At 38.2% G+C, this 27612-nt stretch overlaps 1 protein-coding gene across 2 annotated transcripts in view; it reads right to left on the bottom strand.

The window, feature by feature from the left end:
* CAPZA1 (capping actin protein of muscle Z-line subunit alpha 1) overlaps positions 1–27612 on the bottom strand; it is a 51300-nt gene that overhangs the window by 10912 nt on the left and 12776 nt on the right. For both annotated transcript variants that reach the window (XM_075559458.1, XM_075559450.1), the window contains exons 2-7: positions 18368–18431; positions 15307–15358; positions 10520–10583; positions 6593–6799; positions 1059–1138; positions 441–519 (exon numbers count right to left, since the gene is read on the bottom strand). In XM_075559458.1, coding sequence (XP_075415573.1) covers positions 441–519; positions 1059–1138; positions 6593–6799; positions 10520–10583; positions 15307–15358; positions 18368–18431 — 546 coding nt within the window. The remainder of the gene's footprint in view (positions 1–440; positions 520–1058; positions 1139–6592; positions 6800–10519; positions 10584–15306; positions 15359–18367; positions 18432–27612) is intronic.

Raw genomic sequence — 27612 nt, 5'->3', positions numbered from 1 at the left:
AGATTACATTTTTTTTTTTTAATTTGTGAAGTGCTAGACTGGAAAAAACAAATAAAGAATACATTCCATGTGACTATACTATAGGAATAAGAAAGAGGCTTTTCTTTATATTCATCGCCGTCTGTTTCTCTTTTCACATACATCTAAAACCAAAACCCAAGGTCAGAGTCACTTCCAAGTCATATCAATCCAAAAAGATGCAGAAGAACTGCCCCATGATATTTACAAGACTGTAATCTTTATGGGAGTCGATCCCTGTATTCTTCAACAGGTGAAGCCACTTGGGGTCACACTTTCAACCCTTTGGGTTAGTAGCCAAATACTAAACCACTGCACTACGTGGGATCTGTATTTCTAATACCAGAATAAATACCAATGTGCATGTTTGGTTTAAAGATAAGATGTTTGGACCATGGCCTATTAATACGTTGGGGTCTCACCTGAATCTTAAGCACTCCAACCACTTGGGCTGTAGGTGGTGTGATGGTGAACTTCCATTCTGATCTCCAACGACCATTCCTATAAAGACACAATTACATCACACTGTAGAATTAGCAATAAGCACAAGAAAGAAGCGATATGCCATGGAGGCAAGGGTGCTAGGAAAGAGGGGAGGTAAAAGAAACAATAACCTACAGATGCCCATTCAAGTACAAATTTTGATCTAAGGAGCCTAGTTATAAGTCTTCTCTAAGTAATTTTGACTTTCATTTTCCTACTTTTTTCTTAAAAGTAGAAAATTGTATTCTGCTCAAAGGAGGCCACAAACAGATAGATGGGTCACTGAATTATGTAACTAACTCAAGTATTATTAACCTGAGCCCAAGTGAAGTTTAGACTTCTAACTGGGTACTTCATGAACCTCTGAATCCCATTCAATAAGAGTGCTTTAAAAACCAGATTACAGTCTTACAATGGGAGGAAATCTAAATGATCATGTCTCAACACTTCATTTTACAGATGGGGAACTTAAGTCTTTGAGTCAAGTAACAGTCTCAATTGGAGATATCATTCAAATACAACTAGGAACAAATAGACAAGAACTTCTACTTTCTTACCAGAAGTTTTTAGGTTGAAACTGGTGGCTTTCAATACATGCAATAATTGTCTGTTGCCCATCTATAGTTTTAGCATAAACCTATTGGTAAAAAAAAGAAAAAAAGAATTAGACCCTGAAAACAGTTCAATCTAACTAACCACAAACTATACAAAAACAGCATGCTTAGGGAAGACAAAGAGTCAGACAGAATAAGCTCACGAGACAATCAAGTTAACAAGATTTGAATAGAAAGCCAAACATGTCCAGTTCTGGAAGCGAGAGTGGTACTACAATGAATACAAGATGAAATATTGCTTCTCAATTAGGGGACACGGGAGGTGCTGTTTAGGCTAGGCCTTATAAGGCAACTGGGGTTCTGCTGTCAGAGACTGAGAATAAAGATGAATTAACAGTTGGGCAGGAAACCGCCTTGTTCACTGGAACAACAATTAGTTCTGTGCGGTTAGAGGGAGTGCAATATGGACTGGTGAGCTACAAAATAGGATGTGCAATTCAGATCAGACAATTAAGAAGTCTGGGTTTATCATAACTACAGGCACTGGAGAGACAACTACACGACAGGACCACAGTTGCTCTTTGGGGAGAAGAATCAAACACTGGTGTGGGGTTAAAATGGGAAAAACAAAAGACCTGCTTACTGGCTAGGTGACCTGGCTTTAGTTTAGGAAGTGAACTAGGACAGCTACCACTGGGGCTGGAAAGGAGGAGTTACACACAGAATACAGAAGTACAATCTCAGTGTAGTCCTACACAGCAAGCAAAGAGCAAAAGGAAGCAGCTCAAGTGACTGCAGGAAGAATGACAAGGAAGAGGGTCATGCTGCACGCTGTCAGGTTTCTCAGGTGGGAAATAACTCGGTTCTTGGCTTCACACGAGAAAGAGTTCACGCCAAAGCCTGGTTTATGATCCATATAAATGGGTTTTATTTTTAATTGTTTTCTGTTGGGTTTGTTAGGTTTCCCCTGGTGGCTTCTCCATAAATGGGTTTTTATAAAGGACGGACGGAAGAAACTTCCGGTTTTACTGTCACTGACCATGGGCAATCTTGTGGGGCTGCACACCCATACCTGGTAGTCTGAGGCCTGAGGGACCGCAGCAAGGACAAACTGGGTAAAAGACAGGAGCCAAAGGGCCAAGAAGAGGCAGGGAAGTGATCTCAAGGGCAAGGTATTGGAGGCCTCATGCTTAAAGGTATTGGTTGACCCCATTGGCTGAATTAAGCCGACCTGGGCCTAGTTTGGCCACCCAGGTGTACCACCCACCTTGCTGGGACGTGGGGGGGGGGAGTTGGGGGAGAGAGAGCGGGGCTCAATTTGGAGCATGCCCAGTCTTTATAGCTGGCTAAGGGCTCGCCGGATTCTCTTCCAACCTCCTGTAGGGGGCCTTCAGGCATGTGGAGGGGCCACTCCCCTGTCCCTGTTCGGCTAACTTAGGGAATCTAGACAGAAATGTGCAGCAAGTGGTGCGAAACATCAACTGTTCCTTAAGGTGGGAGAGAGAAGTGGAACTGTGCTCAGTAGGAGGAAGCACTACAGTTCACACAATGTGCTTTCTCTCCTGGCATGCTTCTCTTAGTCTTCACCTAGAAAGCCTGTCCCTCAGTCATCTCATGAAGGAGCTGCAAACTTTTCTGAAGTCCCATACAGTACTTCTTCCTATACATCTCTTTCCCTTTCTAATTTTATTTGTTCCATTCCCTGTCAAGTTCTTAACCTAGTGAATCCTGACCTGAGGCTCGTTTACAAAAACTGTTTCTAAATTGCCTGATCTGGATGTTTTCTTGGTTCTTCATTTCTATGTGTGGTACTTTACACTGAGGTGCACAACATCTGTCTAGAAATTAACTATGATGCTATACCAGCACCCTCTAATAAAATGTGGAGGATTGAGTTTCTGTTGGAGGATGATGAAAAAGGTTTGGGATATATCATAGAGAAAATGTGATAGGGAATAAAGAAATAAAATTAAGAATTAGTAAACTAAGCAGAATATTTCAAAAGGCACATTATAATGAAATGTGCAAAGACCTAGAATTAGAAAACCAAAAGGGAAGAACACACTCAGCCTATCTCAAGTGGAAAGTACTGAAAAAGAAAGTCAAACCTTGAGTTGCCATAGTGAAGGACACAATGGGTAAAATATTGAATGATGTAGGAAGCATCAATGAGCCTTGGTGGGGTAGTGGCTAAGCACTGGGCTGCAATCTGCAAAGTCAACAGTTCGAAACCACCGGCTGCTCCTCAGGAGAAAGATGGGTTTTTATTCCTGTAAATGGTTACTGTCGCATAAACTCACAAGGGCCATTCCACCCTGTCCTATAGGGCCATTATGAATTGATGGCAGTGAGTTGGGTTTGGTTGGAGGAAGCACCAAAGTAATATGCAAAACCGATGTACCAAAAAAGAACTGGTTGACCTTCACCCATTTCAAGAACTGACCTAGGATCAAAACCCAAGGGTACCAAAACCAGAACTCTAAGCTGTCCTGAAGACATGAATGAAAAACAAGACTGCAGGAATTGATGAGATACCAGCTGAAATGCTTCAACGAACTGACGCATGCCAGAAACATGTATTAGTCTATGCCACGAAATTTGGAATACAACTATCTGGCCGACCAACTGGAAGAGATCTGTATTTGTGTCCATTTTAAAGAAAGGTGACCTAAAAGAATGTAGAAAATATTGAACAGGATCATTAATGTCATATGTAAGTAAAATTTTGCTGACTATAATTCCAAAAACACAGTTAACAGCACATCTGGGAGTTGCCAGAAATTCAAACTGGATCCTTGGAACAGGAAGGGGATATCATTGCTAATGTCAGTTGGAGCTAGGAGAAAGGAGAGAAAATCAGATGTCTACATGTTTCTCATTGACTATGCAAGGGCATTCAGTTGTGTTGCTCATAACAAACCATGGATAACATTGAGAAAAATGGGAATTCTAGAATATTTAATTCTGCTCAGGAGAAATAAGCACAGAGTAAGAGGCAGTTATTCTAACAGAACAAAGATATAATGCCTGGTTTAAAATCAGGAAAGGGTTGGGGGAGGGGGAGAAAAGGTGATCTATAACAGAAGGTTGGATATATAATACCCCCCAGGGGGACTTAATAGCAGAAAGGTGGGTGAAGGGAGACGACAGTGTAAGACACAAAGTAACAATAATAATATATAATTGATCAAGGATTTACAAGGGTAGGAGGGTGTAAGAGGGAGGGGAAAAAAACGAGGAGCTGATACCAAAGGCTCAAGTAGAAATTGTTTTGGAAATGTTGATGGCAACATATGTACAAGTGTGCTTAATACTATTGAATGGTGGATAGTTATAAGATTTGTAAGAGCCTCCCCCCCAATAAAATGATTAATTAAAATAAAAACCAGGAAAGATGTAGGTCAGGCTTGTATCCTTCCTCTAAAACAACCTGGAACATACAGACCACCAACTATCCATCACACCACTGTGCTTCCTGAAAGTCAAGGGAACTTGAAGCACGTGCTAATGAAAATTAAAGGACAACAGTCTTCAGTATAGATTACTGAAGAATTAAATAGAAAAATAGCCTCACAATTGGACCAAAAGACAACATCATGACAAATGGAAAAAAAAGATTAAGTTGTCAAGGATGTCATTTTGCTTATATCCGCAATCAATGTTCATGGAAGCAGCAGACAAATCAAGCAGCACACTACACTGGGAAAATCTGCTGCACAAAATGTCTTTATAGTAATCAAGAACAATGATGTTACTTTGAAGAAAGACTAAAGGTGAGCCTGACTCAAGCATAGTATTTTCAACTACTCATAAGCATGTGACAAGAAAATGAATAAGAAAGACCGCAGAAGAATTGAGGCATTTGAATTGTGGTACTGACAGAATACTAAAAGTCCCTGGGACTACCAGAAGCACAAACAAGTAGTCTTGGAAGTTCAGCCAGAATATGCTCCGCTCCATAGAAACAAGGATGGCTAGATTTTGTCTCATGTACTTTACACAAGTAAAAGAAAAGTCCCTGGAGGAGGACATAATGGTCGGCAGAGTAGAGGGTCTGCAAAAAGAGGAAGCCCCTATCGGAGATGGACTGACACGGTGGCTGCAACAATGGGCTCAAGCATGACAATTGTGAGGATGGCGCAGGACTGAGCAGTGCTGTGCTCTGTTGTACACAGGGTCTTGATGAGTCAGAGCCAACTGAGGGAGCCTAACAACAAAAAGCAGGATAGCGGAGAATGTAAGACAATTGTGTACAACTTTGTACCGTTAGAACAATTCCATGACTTTCTTTAGCTCATTTGATAGCTAAGAGAAGTAGTGAAAAAAGGAGACAGGTTATTTGGTGTTGGAGCTCTCCAAATGAAGATTTTCCAAAAGTCTAGAGTGACAAATGAGTAACAAACAAGTTCAAATTATATTAAGGACTGAAGTCACTTTCAAAAAGGTGGCACATCACATATTCCTTTGCAATATTGGATTCTCAAAACAATTCTGCACTTATCAACACGACTGGATTTTCTCCATTATTTAAAAGATCAAAGTTATAATGACATGTAACATTTATGAAGCACTTAATAAGTGCTGATACTGTTCCAAGCACTTTATATGTATAAACTTACTTGATCTGCACCACACCCAATGAAGCAAGAACTATTTAAAAAATAATAATTTTATTGGGGGCTCATGCAACTGTTATCACAATCCATACATACACCAAGTGTGTAAAGCACATTTGTACATTCGTTGCCCTTATCATTTTCATAACATTTGCGCTCCACTTGGGCTCTTGGAGTCAGCTCCTCATTTTTCATTTTTTCCCCCCACAAGAATTATTATTTCCATTTTACGGATGAGAGAATTGAAGCACAGAAATGTGGAAATTACAGGGTTAGGAATCAAATCTGTTACTTTGGCTTCAAAGTAAGTGCTCTTAACTACACTATTCTATACTACCACTCAATTCATCATCACACGTACATATTTAATATACCTTAACTAACATTTTTCTTAATAATATGGCATAATTTTACTAAGAAATAATAGAGCCAAATTTAAAATTTTTAGAGTCAAAGGTACTTAAAGAAAATCAAATTTTAAAAATCACTATAGATTTATAAAAATTTAGTTCAACTCCTATGTAAAGCTACATGTGCAAAAAGGCCTTAAACATGACCCACAGCTATCTCAACAATTATACTTTACCCTTTTTCTCCCCATGTGTAAGCTATAGACCTTTCAAAAGGCTTTTTTGGAGGGTGGGGGTGGGGGGTAGGGGAATAGGTATAAGGGAATTTCAGATGAGCAAATCTGAAAACAAAGTATAATACACACAAAAAATTTGATATGTATCTTTCACCCTTACAGGGATTAAAAAAATTACTTTCCATATATATTTTTTTCAAGAATGACTTAGGCTATAAAATGCAGAGGAGATCAAAACTAAGAAGAAAGACGTGTTCATCTGATCAAAGACCCCAAAGGAGAGAAGGTAGATATAAACATCACAACATTCTCTGACAATAAAGCAGGTACTTAACAGTACTGAAGCCGTTGGAATAATGATCTTTCACGTAGGCCCTCAGAGCACTGTCACAGGATTCTCTCCAAGTCTTCAGGCTTCCATCTACGTCCTCTGAGTGGGGGTCACTTGCTTCTTTCCGTAAGTGATCATATTTAAAAGAAATTTTGTTTCTTGGATCTAAAAATCTGCTGTTACCCAGGTCACCATGTTCTGTAATTAAGACCTTCCAAAGAATAATTACACAGACATAAATAACTTTATCAAAAATAAAATAAAGTTTAATGCTATATTATAAAAGCAAACAAGGAAATTAAAAATTCAAGAATGAGAGCTAATTTTTCATGTTCTCAGATTTCCTTTCATATAGATGTATCATTCAAGTCTCATCTTTATTCTTAGAGAAATTATATTTATGAGTAAGTCAACATTATTCTGCAAAAGTCTCCCCATTATAACACTATCTTTTATATCTCATGCGTACAGTTTACACATAACAGGAATATTTACTTTGCTCCGGTTTTTCCATCGCAACTATGGTTTCTCCATTAAATATATATATATATATATATATATATATATTTTGTGTGTGTGTGTGTGACTTAAAACAGCAGAAATTTATTCTCTCATCCCTTTAGAGACCAGGAGAATGATCTGTTTGTTTTTTTTAAAACAATTTATTAGGGGCTCATACAAGTCTTATCACAGTCCCACATATACATACATCAATTGTGTAGAGCACATCTGTACATTCTTTGCCCTAATCATTTTCTTTTTTTTCCTCCCCTTTTCTTTTTTTACATTTTATTAGGGGCTCATACAACTCTTATCACAATCCATACATATACATACATCAATTTTTTAAAGCACATCCATACATTCCCTGCCCCAATCATTCTCAAAGCATTTGCTCTCCACTTAAGCCCTTTGCATCAGGTCCTCTTTTTTTTTCCCTCCCTCCCCGCTCCTCACATTAAATATTTTTTTATTCTTACGAGAAATAACTAGTTTATACATTGCTTACAGATAGCTGTAGTACTTTGTATGTACAATTTTGCATTCTATTTTAATTCATGCCATGACACTTTTCCAGTTATATTTAAAATAGGTCATACATTCAAATGGTTTAAAATTTAAAACTACACATACACACACACTCTCTAACAGTGATATCTCTTTCTCATTTTATCTCCCACCCACCAAAGTTCTAATAAACTGACTTTATCCAGATAAGAGTTGACAATCTGAATATAGATATCACTTATTTTTTAAATTTGAGCATATCCTTGCTTGGTTTATTTTGTATTGTTAATGGATGCTCTCCCATTAAGAAAGAATCGAGACAAATCCAACATTTTGCAAAGCTGAAAATTTTTACTATCTTGTCCTTTACAGAAAAAGTTTGCTAATTTCTAATTCAAATTTATTAAGTACAAGCAAGTATAAGTATGTATTCTAATTTTCTATAACTTCCTTTCACACAAAATTAGCATGCTGTACACTTAGAGCTTTTGGGGGGTTTCAATTTAACATACTAGGCGATTTTTCCCATTAGTGCTCAGATAACTTTTGTCCTTTATCACTGCTGTGTAATATTCCTTTGTACAGATGGACAGAATTTTATTTAACCAGTCACCTATTAAGGGATTGTGGGAAACGGAAAACCAGGAAGAGAGTGTATGCTGGACAAACTCTCAAGGCTATAGTTAAGGAATCAGGGGCTCCTATGCAGGGGAACCTTCACATTCATAAGCTGGAGATGCGTTTCAGTCCTTCTCCTATGTAAAAGTCACCTCCCTCAATGTCCCGCCATAATAATGACAAATTTAAGGTGCTGTTGGCAAACACATGGTCGCTTACTATATGCTTGAAGGTCAACTGCTTGAAGGTTGTCCATCTTTAAAAGCAATCAGACCCTATGGTCTGTCCCACTGTAAGTAGGGGCCCACACCCTTCTGATAAGGATCATAGATTATTCCAAGAGTTCAGAGACACCTAAGGTCAAATCAGCTCAGAGAAGACCAAGGTTAGGGTACCATCTTGACTCTAGAGCCCACCCATCTTTTTAAGTATGTGCCTTTCTGTTACATTGTATGCCTCTATACTCTCCCCTTCCTATTGTGTGCATACTCCCAGGTGGTCCCCCTCATGTTATGTGTATGCCTTGTAAGGTTTATTTGGGCGCGAAACAGAACCAAAGATCCAATTAACAAAGTTTTAGAAGCAGGCTTTATTGAGAAGCTTGCGGGTGGGATCAGCAACTCAGGGCACTGAGTTATTGAAGCCGCGCAGAGGGAAGTTTGAGTCGTGTTCTTATACCCCCCTGACAAGCTCAGGGGAAAAAAGGGAGACAACTATGCTTACACAAGGGATTGTAAGAAAAGGAAGTAATTGCTAAAATTCTCTGTGAGTTGAGGGGGAGTTGGGCAAACTGGATGAGCAAGCGTCTAGAAGTTGGGCAAGTTGACTGAGCAAGCGTCCTGTTAGCTAAAAATATGCTGGTTTGGACATTTGTAGTTTTATTCAAGGGAGGGGGGGTAGGTACAGGGTAAGTTTCAAGAACTTAACATAGTTCCAAAATCAAAATGGAGGTAGTTGTGCTAAGATCCTTCATGTCTCTTAGACAACCTTTCTGGTTATGTATGTGTTTACCGTGGCTTGTGCGCCTCAGATTTTATATATATGCTTGTGAGAAATACATTACATTCTTTCTCTGCACAGACCTGGCTCCTGAAGTCATGACAGAGGTGAGCACCCCAAAACTTTTGTCTGTCTCTTAATTTCTTCCCTTCAATTACTCCCACATTCTGGTTTTAGCCAGCATGAAAGAGGCGATCCTTTTCATGCTTTGTTTTATCTGATGTCTCTTTAATTCACCCCTCAATCACATAACCGCCCCTTATACCCATTCATCTGTGGAGGTTAGTCCCCACATTGGATGACTGGGCTATTTTCAATCTTTCATTATTAATGATACTGCAACAAATATTCCTTTATATTCATCTTTCTGCACACATGATAAGTACATATGTGAGAAAGATTTCCTGAAGTGGGGCAGTTGAGTCAAGGGTAAAATACATTTGTAATTTTGACAGTGGATGACAAATTGATCTTTATCATAACTTATCAGTAGAAGCTATTTCTGGAAAAGTTGCAGCATAACTTTTGCACCTTCTACTTTCTTGCTTCCTCAGTCATGGATACAATATCCAAAGATGGAGCCACCATCTTGATAGTGTGACTATGAAAATCACATAACCTAAGGACTGCAAGAAACAGCTAGAGACACCTTGGGTCTCTAATGCGATCATGGAGCCTAAATATTACCACTAATAGGCCTAAATATTACCACTAATGCTCCTTATGGAAGAAAAACAAAATCTCCATGTAGTTCATTCACTATGGACTTTTGCTGTTCTATACAGTGAAGTTATCTATGTTAATAACTCTTATCTTTATTTGGTGGGGGGTTGTGGGCAGAAGAGGATGGTTACTACAAGAAATCAATGAATTCTGGAAACTTGTTCATTCAAAGAGGATTTGGACTTCCAAACTGTGCCATATGGACTTTGAAGCATATTTTAGTATATATGCAAAGCACTACAGTAGTAACAGAAATATTTACTTTGCTCCTGTTTTTCCAATAGGAACTTCTCTGTTTTGCCTCCACTAAATATAACGTATCTTCTTATTCTTACCTAGAGATAACTAGGAACAGGAAAACTTGTGGATTCAATTTCTTTTATTTTCACTATTCACTAAGAAAAGTGTTTTTGTTAAAGAAATGACCAGTATTACAGTGATAAAGAATTTCTTAAAAACAGATTATCTGCCAAAATTATGAAAATTAATAATTTATTCAGCATCTGATTTAAACATATGCTTTGGTCTGTAAGGTGTCTGCTACCTGAAAAACTATAGCCTACATAATAAGAACAATGATTACCTGATCTTCAAATCCTTCTATCTTCACAGGTGTGAACTGATCCATGTTATACTGGGCAAATGCACTGGTGGTGTTTTTTAAAGTGAAAAAGAAAAAGGTGAGAAGGAGAGAAAATAATTATAAACAAAAATAACAGGTATTTCACAGACCAGTGAAAAGCAGCAAGAAAGCATTACCTAGTGTTCCCACGTAGGCCCCTACATCTAGTATCATAACCCCTCCTCCAGTTATCTAAAGGGATGTTTCTCCACCCAGATCTCAGGAGCCCGAGCTTTGAAATTACCCTTTCTTTTCCACTCCTAAGCTCCAACAGAGCTCCCTCCCATTTTGGCAATTTCTAAGTCTTAAGCAATCACATTATTATGAAGTGCCAATAGTTTTAATCATTTATAGTTTTTAATCTCAAGAGTAAATTCTAAGACACAAAGCAGAGGTCAAAAAAGGCCTAAGCCTAACACTATGGTTTACTTATTTGTTTAATGCTTGATTTCTGAAACTCTGCATCTTTAATGGCTTTCCTTTTCATTTTTTAAATCATTTTATTGGGGCTTGTACAGCTCTTATCACAATCCATACATCCATCGTGTCAAGCACATTTGTACATATTTTCAAAACATTTTCTTTGTACTTGAACCCTTGGTATCAGCTCATCCTGCCCCCCTCCCTCCTTCATGAATCTTGATAATTTATATACATATTTTTCATGTCTCACACTGACTGATGTCTCCCTTCACCCAATTTTCTGTTGTCTGTTCCCCTGGGAGGGGGCTATATGTAGATCATTGTAATCGATTTCTCCTTTCTCCCCACACCTTCCCCTTCCCCTCCTGGTATCAGTACTCTCATTATTGGTCCTGAGGGGTTTATCTGTGCTGGATTCCCTGGTCTAGCCAGATTTGTAAGGTAGAATTGGGGTCATGAAAGTAGGGGGGTAGGGGGTTGAAATTTAATGGCTTTCTTGTTCATGCTGCAAAATAAGCTAAAAGATAAAGATGAAAAAAAGTGTGATATTAAAAAAGCATAATACATTCATATTCTTGGAAAGTAATGGTCTCCTTGCCAACAGGAGAGTTAAACATCACCCCAGTCCAATTTTCTCCTACTAAATACCTACTAGATCACTATTTTCTCTTTTGGCCAAAGCATAATAAATATGCGGGACGTTCATTTCCTCAATGTATAAACACAATGTTAATTGGTAATAATAAAACAACAATAACAATGTTTGTTAGGAAGATATTGTATTACACTTCATTCTTCATAGCAACTTTTTGAAGTAAGTACTATTATCCTTCCCATTTTCACAACTTAGTAAGTAGTTGATTGACATTTGAAATGCAAAGATGTGTTATACATGGCTTATATTAAATCTGCTGCATAAGACCTCTTCAAGGTGTTGAAAAGCAAAGAGGTTACTTTTAGGACTAAGGCGCAATTGACCCAAGCCATGGTTATTTTCATTGGCCTCACATGTATATGTGAAAGCTGGATAGTGAATATGGAAGATCAAAGAAAAATGAATGCACCTGAACTATGGTGTTGGTGAAGAATGTTAAAAGTGCCACGGACTGCCAAAAGAACAAACAGATCTGTCTTGAAAGAAATACAGCAAAAATAATCCGTAGAAGCAAGGATGGTGAGACGTCGTCTCACCTACACTTTGTTTCACATACACTGGACGGACATGTTATCTGGAGAGATCAGTTTATGGAGAAGATAACATACTTGGTAAAGTAGAAGGGCAGTGAAAAGAGGAAGGCCCTTGCCAAGATGGATTGTCATACTGACGGCTGCAACAATGGACTTAAACATGACAGTAATGGTGAAGATGGTGCAGCACCGAGTGATGTTTTGTTCTATTGTACATAAGTGTAGCTATGGATATATGGCATACCTAACAACAACAACAACAAAATATTCCATATAAATTATTCTGTTTACTTACTGGGTCATAGAAGGTTACCCAAAAAGAAAACCCAAACAAACAAACTCAAACCCACTGCTGTCAGTTCCCACTCATCCCATCCCAGTAAAACAAAGAACTGCCCTCTAGGGTTTCCAAAGCTGTACAAGATTATGGCAAGAAACCGCCACCTATTTCTTCAGCAGAGCAGCTAGTGGGTTTCAACTACTGACTTTTGGGTTGGGAGCCTATACTACCAGAGCTACATATATTACATAGTACATCATCAGTTTTATGCAGAACACTAAACTTTCCCCAGGCTTTTCAAGAAAAATCAAAGCAAGAAACAATTATTTCAGTTTCTTCAAATAAGGGTAATAATCTTTCTCACTTTGTTATAGTAAAACTATGAATGGGAGACAGTGAGAAACAGGAGGCATGTTATCTAACAGGAAAAGAATTAGGGATAGGAAAGAAGAGAAATAGATGTTTCAGGGAGAGGGTAAAGCCAAAGGAGATGAGGGTGTTTTCTGCTCCTGTAAAGATTGACAGCCACGGAAACATAGGGCAACATCTGTCAGAACAACGAAAAGGCAGTGAGCTTTCTGTTTTTGTTTTAATAGGATATGTACTAAGATAATAGCTGATAAACATCAATACATTTTGTTTCCATTAATCTCATCTGAAGTAAATGGTATCTCCATTCTAACAGTTGCTCAGACCAAAGCCTTGGTATGGTCCTTGACTCTCCTTTTCTCTCACACTTCAAATGAAATACATCAGTAAATTGTGTAGGCTCTATCTTGAATGCACATTCAGAATCTGATTCCTCTTCACCGTCTCCACAGCTATCACCATCTGGTCCAAACCAGGACCAACCATCTGAAACTACTATAAAATAGTGTTCTTCTAAGTATTCACCTCACTTCACCCCCCACCCCCACTTCACAGCAGCCAAGAGAAACAAAAGAAAAATTACTCTACATGTCATCATGTCACTTTCAGTTTTTATTAGTTCCTCTCTCAGAAAATTTTCTGGCTAGGAGCCAAGTGCTTAACCACTAAGCCACCAGGGCTCCTTGTTAATTTAAAACAACTTTACAGCTTTATAGGAGTAGAAAGCTTTATCTTTCTTCTATGGAGCAGCGGGGTGATGGTTTTAAACTGGTGGCCCTGTGGTTGGCAGCCCACAGCATACCTCACACCACCAGGGTTTGACATTTCCCTTCTCTCCAGCAAAACTCTCTCAAGTAAAGTGCAGTGCAGACACATTTTGGTCCACTCCCAAGAATAAAAGTAAGACCAGCTTGGCAGGCAAATTGAAGAATCTTGTGGGACAGTGAATTCCCTTATTGTCAGAAGCATTCAGATTAGAGAGTAACTAGATGGCCGAGGAAGGGAAAAGCTTAACTACAAATTATAAGTGTCTTTTCCTATGGCAGATGTTACTCCAATCTGTAGTCTGCCTCAGATGCATGGCAACCCCATGCACAACAAAACTGACCACCTGAACCTGAACCACTCCTATAATTGTGGCAGAGAGGATCATGTAATCTCTTGGGAGTTTCAATGGCTGATTTTCAGAAATTAGATCACTAAACCTTTATTTCTAGTCAATCTTAGTCTGAAAGTTCTGCTGAAATCTGTTGGGCACCATAGTGGAATGGAAGCCTCCACTGACAAGACAGGTGCTGACTACCCTGAGATGCATCAGGCAGTAGCCAAACCCAGGTTTTCCAAAAAGAAGGTAAGCATTCTACCCCTGGTCTACCATTGTGCCCTCTGTGGCTCATAAAAAAAAAAAAACATTATTAGAATGCATCTTAGTGTGTCTCCAGCTTCTCTAAGTCAATGTGTAATTAAGGCATCATTTTTGACAATGCAGAGATGGTATGCAAATTCTAGGTTTCTAGAATCTAGTCTCAAAATGAGTTCCAAAAAGGGGAAACAAAAGATGATTATTCTAGAAAGCAACTCATAAGTTTTCTAGGCAAAAATATAATAATTTATATGCCATATAAAATAAGTTAATGATCATTTTTGTTCCTCTGTATCAAGAAGCCCTTGGCCCTTGTCCTTGTTCCTCCTCTTAGCAAGCATAATCCAAACATAATTTCTTCTTTACAAAGTAACTCTGGGCCAGTTTGACAGTAACTAAAACAGAACTGTTTTTAAGAGCAAAAAGAAACACAATTGGGGAGGAAAATATAAAACAAGATAGCAAGGAACTTTGAAGGTTAGACAGTGCTTACATTTGAAGAAGCCAAAAAACACAAAAGCAAAACAAACAAACAAGAAAAGCATCATAAATGTTTTTGAGGACAAGGACACATGAAAATGATATTTTAGAAAGATTAATTAGCCTGAGAGTAATCAAGAGTAAACAAATAAATAGAATGATGCATTTATCCTATGATTAATTTAACTATTAATTTATAAAATTGCTATTCTATGGCAATTTGAGAAACATTACCATTCCTCAACAACAGCCTATTATTGGGATAACAATAAAACCCAACATGAACTAAAAACTGTAAAAAGAAAATATAACAGCTAACAAACTCTTTACACATAAGTGAGGGATATTTGGACAGAAATAAAAATAAATAAAATCAAAGAAGAGGAGACTTTAAAAGGTCCATAAGAAATTTGAAATTTTTCTAAGAACTTTTTAAAGCCCTCTCACCCCCACCCCATATAAAAACTTTGAGAAAGTAATGTTTTGGGGGCAAGATGTTTCTCCAAGAAAAATGCAACTAAAATATCTAAAAAAAAATGTCATACTTTAAAATATTTTAAACCTAGTTCTCAAGGTACTAGTTTACTGTCAACATAGCTCATTATTCATTAGATAAGATGTAAGTGAATTGACACCAGTACTTACTGTGCTGCCCCTTCCCTGAGGAGATTGTCATTATTAAGTAGTAGTCGGACATCTGAGGAGGAAAATGAATTCAGAAGATTTAGAAGAGGAAAATTGGGAAAATTTTAGCAGACAACTAGATTAGACTTTTAAAAATCAGGCTTTATAAGATTAGTCTTTAAATATGCTGTATGTGTAGACATTCTATAAATGTAAATAAAACATGCTAATTATTTATAGGTTTGCATACAATTATGCTATAACATTAAATTCTTCTTTTGTAACATTAAATTCTTAAGAAATTTCATAGTAAATGAAAATCATAGTTTACAAGATGTTAGGGTGTTAATTTTGTATGTAAAGAATCCTTTAAAAGTAGCAGAGATTAATAATTATAAGTTTGTTTTTTTTCCTTTATGCACGCTCGCCACCCCCCCTCCCCCCCTCAAGAATGATAAGTTTTTCAACATTAAGAAAACTTCAAAAATTGCTGAAGTTTTTTTGGAGGATGAAGATTAGGGTTAGGGAGGATCTAACAAAAGGGTCTATAACTTTAAAAAACTGTCATAAGTTCAATCATCTTTCTTTTGAAGAGGGTCCTTCTTATTGAAACTACCAAGCATTAACTCCAAGAAGGAAGGTTAATTATCAGCCAAAAGGACAATGATTTTCAGAGCTTCTCAGAGGGCTTGCAGGGACAAATGTCTAGCAAGCCAATACAATCCAGCCTTCATGCCATGGCAGTCTGCCAAGTCCTAATTTAATGCTTTGATATTAATTATAATACTTCCGTTAAGTCTATTCAGTTGTCAAGAAAACAAGAGTCTTCTAACTACAAAGGAAGCTAATTTTGTTATGAATTTGAGCTAATCAACCAGATAAGGTTCAAATTTAAAGAAATCTAAAATCAGTTGTTGAAAATGTATATTCAGTGAATGTACAAGATAGATCAGGAAAAGAAACGCAGTATCTCTCTAATTAGTTCACAAAATTCACAAATAACTCCATGAAAGAAAATGTCTTGGTTTACCAGTATGGTATTATCCAACTTGATGTGCAAATGTTTCTCCTGGTTACTTCTTCCTCTGCATTATTAATTTTACCAATGTAGATTTTTTATTGTTCTACATGTGTGGGACTCTCAGCCTCAGTTGTAGTCTATTAATATGGCACTTCTAGCCATAATTCCTATGTGATACATTATCATTCTGGGCTCTATGCCTGTGTCTCTAACCCCTTTTTGCAGGACATTCTTTGTTAAGAGGATTAATGTAGGATGTATCTGTAGACACTCTACTAAAGGATATGACTTACCTGTATATACTTGAGTATACGCTGGCCTGACTATCCACTGAGGCACCTAATTTTACCACAAAAACTGCATTAAAAATGTCCTGAAAAACTTAGCTTATACTTGAGTATATACAGTAAGTTACAATGCTTGGTTTCCTTAGAGCTATGGTCTGCTAAAAGACAAAAACCACACCTCCTTCAAAACCAGTCTTCTGCATATAAGAGTCATCTCAGATGTATAGGGAAAGCCCAGGATCATGGGAAGAGTCTCTTCCAGTCTTAAGTGGCAGAGGCTGAGAACAGAGGCACCAGAGATTGTGGCATGGAGACAATGGGATAGAGTATGAGAGGCAGGATTGAGGCTCTGGGGCTGTAAGACAGTTGACAGTCAGGCTTCCTAGTTAACAGAGGTAAAGGCCAAAGACCATGTGACTGAGAGGCTGAAGATAAGAGTCTTGGCTGCTGGCTGAGGAGTGTTGCTGTGAACCAATGACTGTATCCTTACTTGAATGACTCTGACTTGAAATAACCTAGTGAGTTCCCTAATAAACCCCCTGAACTGTGAGTGTTGTCAGTGGGTTCTGTGTGGCTACTGCAATCAATTCTCCAATTCAGCATGAAGGAGAGTTGCGAGAAGAATGGTTGGTGTCAGACTAGGTAAAGAAGAATGGAGCATGGAGGCAGGGGTCAGCAAGAGGCAACAAAGAAGCCAGGAGGTCAGATCTGGCCATTTGCCTCCCAAGCGGTTTACTGCAGGGCCAGGCATATAGTTCCTGAAGTAGTTCTACTGTAAAACTATAATTTCAAAATAAACATTTGCACTAAGATTCTGATTTTTTAATTAAGGGATCTCCAAGATGAACATTTTAATGACTAAAAAATGGGGTGTTAACGATTATCTTACCACTAAGTCCAGAGGCTCCATCTCTATTTTTCATCTATACTTTGTCTGGAGGCACTAAATAGTAGGGGTATTGGTAAATGTATTGGAGTAGTGATTCTCAAACTGGCTGTGATTCATAATCATTGGAGAGAACTAGATAAACCTACTTTTATTGAAAATCTAATACTGAAATCCTTGAGGGTATGAAAGATAGAAATTTGTATATTTTTTACAAGTGGGACAAACTATTATGATGCGTCAGTGTAGTTCCAATGGCCCTAAAACCAGTTACCATCAAATTTATGTGGCTTTGTTGTGACTCCACATGTCACCATAGAATTATGCTGCACAGGGTTTTAAACAGCTGATTTTTTTAGGAAGCAGATTGCTAGGCTTTCTTTCCAACACACTTCTAGGTGATTTAAACCTCAAACCTTGTGGTTAGCAGCTGAGCACATTATCATTTGCACCAACTAGGGATTCCCCAATGATTTATACTGTGGCACTTTCTGAAAGAGTAAAGAGTTTTAAACTGTGATTTACAATGAGATATATAAAATTATGAAAATATAACGGTTACCCTGCAATACATCTTTTACATTTGTTATTTAACAACCATGCACTTTCATATTTATTGGTAGTAAACTACCCTAAATGGTTTCTCATATAAAATAGGTGCCCTAATTTATGGGTTAAGAATATGTTTTTGACTCAGACCAGGTTTGGATCTTTTCTCTGATACTCAGCAGCTGTGTGACCCTGGATAAATTATTTTAACCTTTTTGAATCTTGACTTCCTCAATTAGAGCTATAATTTTAGTTGCAAGGATTAGGAAATAGCAAACATTAAATAAATGACAATAATTAATGAAAGCTCAAAATAACAAAACGTTAATCTCTACTCACCATTAAACACTTCATTAAATTCTCCAGGAGGTGCATGAGTGATAAATTTAGCAGCTATGCGTACCTACAAAGAAATAAAATTCACAAAAGAATTATAAAACCATATAGAAAAGGAATTTACAGATACCAAAATGTGTAACATATCCCTTGAAATAAAATTTCCTAATTACACTATTATTATTTGAGTGTTCAGCTTTTCTCTTCATAAAACATACCAAAGCTGTTATCAATAAAGGCTTCTCTTCTGATTTGGTATATGCAGTTTTTGTTTGTTTGTTTGTTTCTTTCTTAAAGCAGAATAAGCAGTTTGAAAACTGCCAGCATCTCTGTGGGAAAAAGACTGGCCTTTAAACAGTTATGGTCTCAAACGCACACGGGGTAGCTATGAGTCAGCAATGACTCGATGGGAGTGAGTTTGGGTTGTTTTTTTCCCCCTTATCCTTCATATGAACATTGAAGTCAAGCTCTTAAATAAAAATATACGCAAAGAAAGAAGGGTATCAATATGAAATTGAGTGTATCTCAATGCAAGGATGGTTCAATAGTAGTAAATTACTGTAATTTACAAATTAAGAAAAAAATTAAATGAGCAAAAAATCAATGATAATCTCAATCATGCTGGGGGAAAATACCCATTCTGACTGGAATAATTTGGTTGGAATAGTTAAGAAATAGTTTATGCAAATAACAAAAAAGTACTTTTATAGATGTTTACATTTTTCAGGGAGTACTGGAGGCACAGTGGGCTACATACTGAGCTGCTAACCAAAAGGTTAAGAGATAAAAATCTACCTAGACGGTCAGAAGTTCGAACCCACAATCAGTTCCTTGGGAGATCATGAGGATACCTACTCCAGCAAAGAATTAGTCTCAGAAAACCAAAAGGGCAGTTCAATTCTGCCTTGTAGAGTTTTATGTGTCAGCAGTGAATTTTGGTTTGTATAATTTCCATACCATGATAAGTGAAGTAAATATAAAAACATTTTGCACATGTTGTTGATTTCAATGTCTTTTTGCTCCTGGTCCAATGAATTTAATGTTAAGGCTTTGTGTTGGTGCCTGATGACATGGGTTCCTAAGCCGCAAACTCTCACGACGTTACTCTGGAATGTCTAATGCAACCCTTTCCCTGTAAATTCCTTCCTCTGTAAATCATTTTCTTCAATGCAGGCAGAACTCATTTTTGCTGTCCTTGAAACAGTCCTCATCAGGGCAGCCGGCCCAAGAGGTACATGGGCCTGCATACCCTGGGTCAGAGAGACCGCTCAGACAGGGGAGGCCAAAAGCCACTGTCATGCATGTATCACCCTGCTGGCTAGCTTGTCACAGTTGGGTCCCATTTGAATCTCTCACCTGCAAGGTTGCCTCTGGCATATGTGGGAACAGGCATAGAGTGGCTGAGGGTCCAGCAGCTCAGTGGAGCCTGTGTGTGTGCAGGTTCACACCTCTACTGTCCTGCTACCCAGCTTCACCTGGGACTAGTACCAAGGGGTCCATGGATGATGGCCCCATCTGCATTGGGACTAGCCCATGCTCGGGTTGTGGCAGCATCGTATTCAGCCCCGTAGCCAAACTTCCACCCATCTGTGGTATGATGTACCTGAGCACAGATCGGATACAAGATACCCCACTGCTCTCAAACCCTACTCTCAAACTGCCTCTGAGAGAAAATCCAGTTCCAAATGTGTACCACTGACCTCTTGACCATGGCATATACATTATCATACAAATATGATCAAAAGTAAGATTTATGGAGATGTCACATGCCATACATGGTTTATGCATGGGTCATAACTAGGCTAAAACATTTTTAAATGTAATGTCATCATTTTTGTCCATCATACAAGACGGTTTCAAATTCCATTATCTTTTACTTTCATTTTTCACTAACTGTTTAAGGTCCCTCATATTATGTATATATTATTTGTTATATAATATTTATACTTGTTATTATTAATGTTTGTGAAGGGGGAGGTTCTATAAACTTCTTTAATTGTGAGTACCTATCTACCAGAACTCTATAGCACATCTAATGTGAATTGAATTGTGTTCCAATAATGTGTTGTAAATCCTTATACTTGTACTTAAGGAGGCCTGGGTCTTACCTATTGAGCTGTGAACCACAAATCTAATGGTTCAAACTTACCAGTCTCTGTGAGATACAGATGAGGTTATCTGCTCCTCTAGAGACTTAAGGCAGTGGTTCTCAACGTTCCTGATGCTGCCACCCTTTAATACAGTTCATGTTGTGGTGACTCCCATCCATAAATTATTTTTGTTGTTACTTGATAACTGTAATTTTGCTACTGTTGTGAGTCATAATGTAAATATCTGATATGCAGGATGTATTTTCATTGTTACAAATTGAACATAATTAAAGCATAGTGATTAATCACAAAAACAATATATAATTATATATTGTGAAATATTTATTTCTAATTACAAATAAATGAAATTTTGTCTTGAAGCATGGTGTAGCATTGTTAACAGTCTTCACGCCAGGTACTCCTATGTGGGTGTATCTGCTTGCGAGCGGACCCGCCTGGAGATGGATAGAGGAGCAGTGTCTTGGTTCCTACGACCATCGGAAATATGTGTTTTCCGATGTCCTAGGCGACCCCTGTGAAAGGGTCATTCAAAACTCCCAAAGGGGTTGCGACCCACAGGTTGAGAACTCCCGATTTAAGGCCTCAGAAACCTAAAGGGGCAGTTCTACTATGTCCTACAGGGCTGATAAGTGTTTGGTTTTAGGGTTTACACCTCTAGTTATAATCCCCTTTGGGAATGATTTTTTATGTTAATGAGCTAGTATTTAGTATAGGATATGTCTTTATCAATCTCTGAAGCAGGCAAGAAACTCACACTCTATCAGCAAGTCATTGCTGACATATGGCAATATTAAGGGCAGAGTAGAACTTGCCCTTGTGAATTTCTGAGACTAACTCTTTATGCGAGTAGAAAGGACAAATAAAAGATGTCGAAAATGCCCTTATATTTGATATGATCAAGAGTATTACAGTAACTAGCCAGATGATTCACCTCACTGATATGGATCAAAGAGGAGCCCAGTATACCTACACTAAAGTAAGACTTGCTTCCAGAATGCTATCCTCTGTTGACTTAATTTGCTACATGCAATTTTAAGTCTCTGATGACCCTTCCAAATTGACGTTACCATCAAAGTAAAAAATACTTATTTTATTATTTTTTAATAAATTATTTCATTGGGAGCTCTTACAGCTTATAACAATCCATACATCAATTGCATCAAGCACATTTGTACATACGTTGCCATCATCATTTCCAAAACATTTACAAAATACTTTTAAAGAGTCCTTGGGACTGAGAAGAGAATTAGAAGACACAAATATTTTATGTTAGCATCCCTAGGTTTATATTGTGACTTAGTTCTTATTCTAAAAAGAATAAAAGAAAAGCTATTTCATGACCAGACCAGTCAAGAAAGACCTACAGGTGGAGCAATGTGGGTTCTAATTATTGGCTCTGGTAGTCTATTAACTAATTAGCTTTGAGATCTGACATTGTAAATATTTTTAGCCCTACTTTTTATAATCTTGCATTATATTCAGAGCTTCAAATAGTTAATCTTAAAATTTTTCTTTTCACCTATAAACTCCTATAAGACAAGTCATGATATGTGAATTATCTATAATCAGGCTCAGGAGTCCATACAACCAACACCTGAACAATATTCTTGTGTACATAAAGTTTGAGAATTTATAGATAATATATAATTTTTCTAGGAAGCACTCCATATAGGCACTTTTTAAACTGGGCAATAACAAAATCAACCAAATTCACTGTCATCAAGTTGATTCTGACTAGCAATACTATAGGACAAGGCAAAACTCTCCCCAGGGGTTTCCAAGGCTGTTACTTTTGATGGGACTAGAAAGTCTCTTTTATTTCTCCCTCAGAATGGCTGGTAGTTTTCCACTGATGACCTTACAGTTAACCTCCCAACTTGTAATTCTTATGCCACCTAAGCAATAACACAGTGGCTTTAGTCAGAAAGAAATGCTGCTCAACTCCTAAAAGTTACTAGAGGGGAGAGGGACATGTCTGATCAGAGCACACTGGAGCAAATGAAGGGGGAAGATAAGAGAGTGGAGCACATCTGGGCCCACCAGGCCTGGAGGACGATATTCCCACTCAGAGCAGTCAATCCAGAGAAGACCACATGGCCAGCGCCACTACGACACACGACATCCCTCACTGACCCATAGCCCTACAGGGGACAGCACTGGAGACACTGGGAATTCTGCCCTATCTGATCCCACCACACTGAGGCAAAACACTAAGGTATGCAACAGACAGCAAGGGGAGCAGAACAACAAAGTCCCCGGGGAATACCAAAAATAGACTTTGGGGCTAGGGCTTGGCACCCCAACAGACTCAACTGGATAACACTCCTAAAAGGCCAATAAACAGTCCTTGAACTCACTACAAGCTTTTCTTTCTTGTTGTTCTGTTTGTTTTATTTTTTTGTCATTGGTTTGTTGTTTTATTTTGTTTCTTGGTTTTGTTCTGCCTTGTTTTTGTGCATGTTATTATCTCCGCAGGTCTGTCTAAATAAGATAGGCTGGATGAACCACCTGGAGGAGAAAACATTGGACCAACAGTTCCGGGGGGACATGGGAGAAGGGGAGGTGGGGGGAAAGGTAGTGGTGTTAACAAACCCAGGGCCAAGGGAACAACAAGTGATCCAAATCAGTGGTGAGGAGGGTATAGGAAGCCAGGTAGGGCATGAACAAGGGTAATGTAACCAAGAGGAATTACTGAAACCCTAATGAAGACTGAACATGATAGTGGGACAAGAGGAAAGTAAAAGGAAATAGAGGAAAGAGCTGGGAGGTACTACCAAGGGCATTTATAGAGATCTAAATAAAGGGTCATACATATGTAAATATATTTATATATAAGGATCTGGAAATAGATCTATGTGCATATATGTATAGATTTAGTATTAAGGTAACAGACAGACCTTGGGCCTCCACTCAAGTACTCCCTCAATGCAAGAATACTTTGTTCTATTAAACTGGCATTCTATGATGCTCATCTTCCCGACACAATCGCTGAAGACAAAGACGGTGCATAAGCAAATGTGAAGAAAGCTGATGGTGCCCGGCTATCAAAAGATTTAGCGTCTGGGGTCTTAAAGGCTTGAAGATAAACAAGTGGCCATCTAGCTAAGAAGCAACAAAGCCCACATGGAAGAAGCACATCAGCCTGTGTGATCACGAGGTGTCGAAGGGATCATGTATCATCAGAACAAAAAATTCTATCATTGTGAATGAGGGGAAGTGCAGAGTGGAGACCTGAGCCAGTCAATGTGCAGTGTAGCAATGACAAAACATACAACTTTGCTCTAATTCCTAAATGCTCCCCCCACACTACCTCCCCACTATCATGATCCCAATTCTACCTTACAAGTCTGGCTAGACCAGAGGATGTACACTGGTACAGATAGGAACTGGAAACACAGGGAGTCAAGGGTGGATAACCCCTTCAGGACCAGTGGTGTGAGTGGCGATACTGGGAGGGTGGAGGGAGCATGGAGTAGAAAGGGGGAACCAATTACAAGGATCTACATGTGACCTCCTCCCTGGGAGACAGACAACAGAAAAGTACGTGAAGGGAGACGTAGGACAGGGAAAGATATGACAAAATAGTAATTTATAAATTATCAAGGGTTCATGAGGGAGGAGGGAAGGGGAAAAATGAGGAGCTGATGCCAGGGGCTTAAGTGGAGAGCAAATGTTTTGAGAATGATGAGGGCAATGAATGTACAAATGTGCTTTATACAATTGATGTATGTATGGATTCTGATAAGAGCCCCTAATAAAATGACTGAAAAAAATTACTACAGGGGTCTAACAGTTCCAATCATACATATCTTCCTTAGTATGCACATTTAAACATATAGCTGTGCTTGCCAACCTCTGTATAAATTACTTATTTAAAATTAGAAAAAAATTAGTGAGCCAATTTTGAGTGTGTCATTTATGGAAAGCAGTCATCTATGGCAGGAGCTATAGAACTTAAGTGATGTAAATTCATACGCTATTGGAGTTATAAAATTTCCCCAATGTGTGCTGACCATTAAACCAACAATGCAGCTAGAAAGAACCAGGAGGGAGGTGCAAACTGAACCTCCTTAATCCAGGAGATGGCTTTGACATCCGAGGAGTGGCAGAACAGCAGAACCAGGAACCACAGCATGAAGCAGCGTGGTGGACTTCCTTGCCCACAAAGCAAGTAAAGCTTGTGGAGTTTGTGCTTCTGGGCACTTAATTCATGGAACTGGGTTTGCTAACTATGGGACTGGAACCGCATGTCTTCAGGATGAGGTTTGCAGTGGAATGGCATGCCCTTTGGGAATTTATTGGCAGCCCCAAAAGAACTCTGTAACATGGGCTGACTGAACAACTGCATGCCGAGCATTTCTCAGTTCCCCAATAAGCATCATACTCAAGAGCACTCACTGTCTGTAAGTTCTGTGTTGCCATTGTTATGCTGTTAAATAGAAAGGTCAGTAGTTCAAAACCACCAACTGCTATGAGGGAGAAAAATGAAGCTCTTACTCCAGTAAAGATTTAGTCTCAGAAACACATTAAGAGCAGCTCTACATTGTCCTAGAGGGTCATTATGTGTCAGCAATCAACTTGAGGGCAGATCTCACCCAAAATTAATGTCTTTGTTCTTTGTCCTGAGTAGGCTTAATATCTGGATCTCTAGGATCTTTCCTCTCACAACATAATACTGTCTCACTGCCATCCAGTCAATTATGAACTGTAGCGACCGAAAGGGCAGAGTTTAACTGCCCCTGTGGTTTTCTAAGGCTGTAAATCCTTAGGAGAACAGACAGTCTTTTTTTTCTCCCAAGAAGCAACTAGTGGTTTCACACTGCTAATGAACACACCAGTAACCTACTTTAAAATTCTATTTGTGGCAGATCTGCTGAGTGGGATATGGTCTATTCAATTGTCTAAGTATATATTCCTATAATCCTTACCTAATTGTGAAACTCCCCTCAGTCAAGCAAATTTAAGTGTGCAATGAAAAAACATATTCATTCATGCACTAAAATATCTTCCTTGAAAACCAGTCATACTTTACAAGCTACTTGGGCAATATAATGTTTGCGTATAAAGTTAGCAAACTGAAAATTCAGCATAGTAATATTTCTGAACCTACAAGATCTAATGATATTGATACAAGTAAAAAACAACAACAGTCATTTGGGTAAGCGATGAAACAACACTACATATAAAAAAGTTAATTGCTAATCCATTCAGCAAATATTTTCTAGGCATTCAGGGAGGATCAGTAAATACAGTCAATGCTCTAACATATCTAACACCTTGATAGTAATAGAGCAGGAAGGTATTAAAAGGCAAAGTAGGACCCAGGGTTTTCTTGGCTATCATTTTTACAAAAGCAGATTGCTAGGCCTTTCTCCTGCAGAGCCACTGGATGGGTCTGAACCACCAACCTTGGGATAGCACCCCAGTATTTAACCTTTGGTGCCACCAGGACCCCTTTGTATGATACACTGAAGCTTAAAAAAACTTTCAAAATAAAAAATATGGAGCTTGCCCACATCCCTCATCTGGTAAATTTAAAACTTAAGAGACATAATTTTTTTTTAAAGATAAAGACTACTGAGTGGCATCAAAATGGAAAGAATCAGGTCAAGTTAAAAAGGGCAGAGAGGATAATCAAATGCTATGGCAACAAGGAAAGGGAAAGTCACACTATACCTTGACCAGTTGGAACTTTTCCTTATTTATCTTATACCTGCATAGTGCCTCATGCTAAAAAACAGATTAGAGGGGATAAGAGTAAATTGAGGAAGGAGCAGAGTATAATAAAAGTTTACCTCAATTTTCTAAAGAAAAACAAGAACAAGAAAAAAAGTCAGAGAGGGATGAATATCAAGTAGTAGTATTTGATTTAGGCTCAGGTGCTGAAATAAACTAAGTGATCCCAACTTATCTAAGAGCAGCAAGGCAAACAGAAGAAAGGTCCAAATAGAAAAGCCAAAACATTTCCCCATTTTAAAATAAAAGCTGATATATTTGAAGTCATATGTAATGACAAAAGTAAAATTCTAAATACATGTTTAATAAAGAATGCATTTATCATCAAATGCTAATATGGGCTTATTCATTCTAAAATAGATCCATAGCAATAACTTTCATGTTATTTTCTGAGGGTTACTAAACTGGTGGCTTAGAGAATCAACATTGATAACTCTGAAAACAATTTATGTGTTGATTTGTCACTACTTGAGCAATACAACTATAAATGCTGCGACCTATTTATCAGCATAGGAGCCCTGATGGCAAACTGGTTACAAGAAAGAACTGAACCTCCTTAATCCAGGAGATTGGGCTTCGATCCTCAAAGTGAGCATTTCAAAACTATTAGCTGCTCCACAAGAGAAAGATGAAGCTTTCTACTTCTGTAAAAAGTTAGTCTTGGAAACTCGCAGGGGCAGCTCTACCCTGTCCTATAAGGTCACTATGAGTTGGCATAGACTCAAAGGCAGTGAGTTGTTGGGGTTTTTTTAATCAGCATGTCATATGAAGGTGGTTTGTGTGTTGCTGTGATAGTGGAAGCCATGACACTAGAATTTCAAATACCAATGGTCACCTATGGTAGATAGGTTTCAGCAGAATTTCCAGACTAACACAGGCTAGGAAGAAAAGCCTGGTGACCACGTCTGAAAGTCTGTCAATGAAATTATTATGGCTCATAGAAGTTGTCCTGGACTTATAACTCACTTATTTTGATGCCTTAAGAGGGACCAATCTCCAGAGATAGACATCCTGTTTGATAAAGTGGAAGGCCCATGAGAAGGAAAATCCTCAATGAATGGGTTAACCCAATGGCTACAAAATCATGAAGGTGGTGTAGGTCTAGCCATCTGTTTGTTTTGTTATTCCTGAACTGGTAATAACTTGATGACAAATACCAACAATAACCATTGAAAATACTTGTAGCCATAGAAATAATGATACATTTAAGAGAAAATATTTTGTTAAAGACATCCACTTATGGTATTTATTATAGTGTAAAGAGAAGACTAGTACTAGAGCTGGAAAAGCTTGATTATGAATTCCTGCTGTCACTTAAATTGCAAAATTTGGGCAAGTCACAAAAATTCTGAGCCTCAGTTTCTTAACAGGCAAAAGGGATTGAGCATACTTATCCCAAGG

This window comes from Tenrec ecaudatus, chromosome 1 (assembly GCF_050624435.1).
Source record: "Tenrec ecaudatus isolate mTenEca1 chromosome 1, mTenEca1.hap1, whole genome shotgun sequence".
Lineage (NCBI taxonomy): Eukaryota > Metazoa > Chordata > Mammalia > Afrosoricida > Tenrecidae > Tenrec > Tenrec ecaudatus.
Note: the sequence above shows the minus strand (reverse complement) of the source record. Positions and strands in the feature narration are given on the sequence as shown.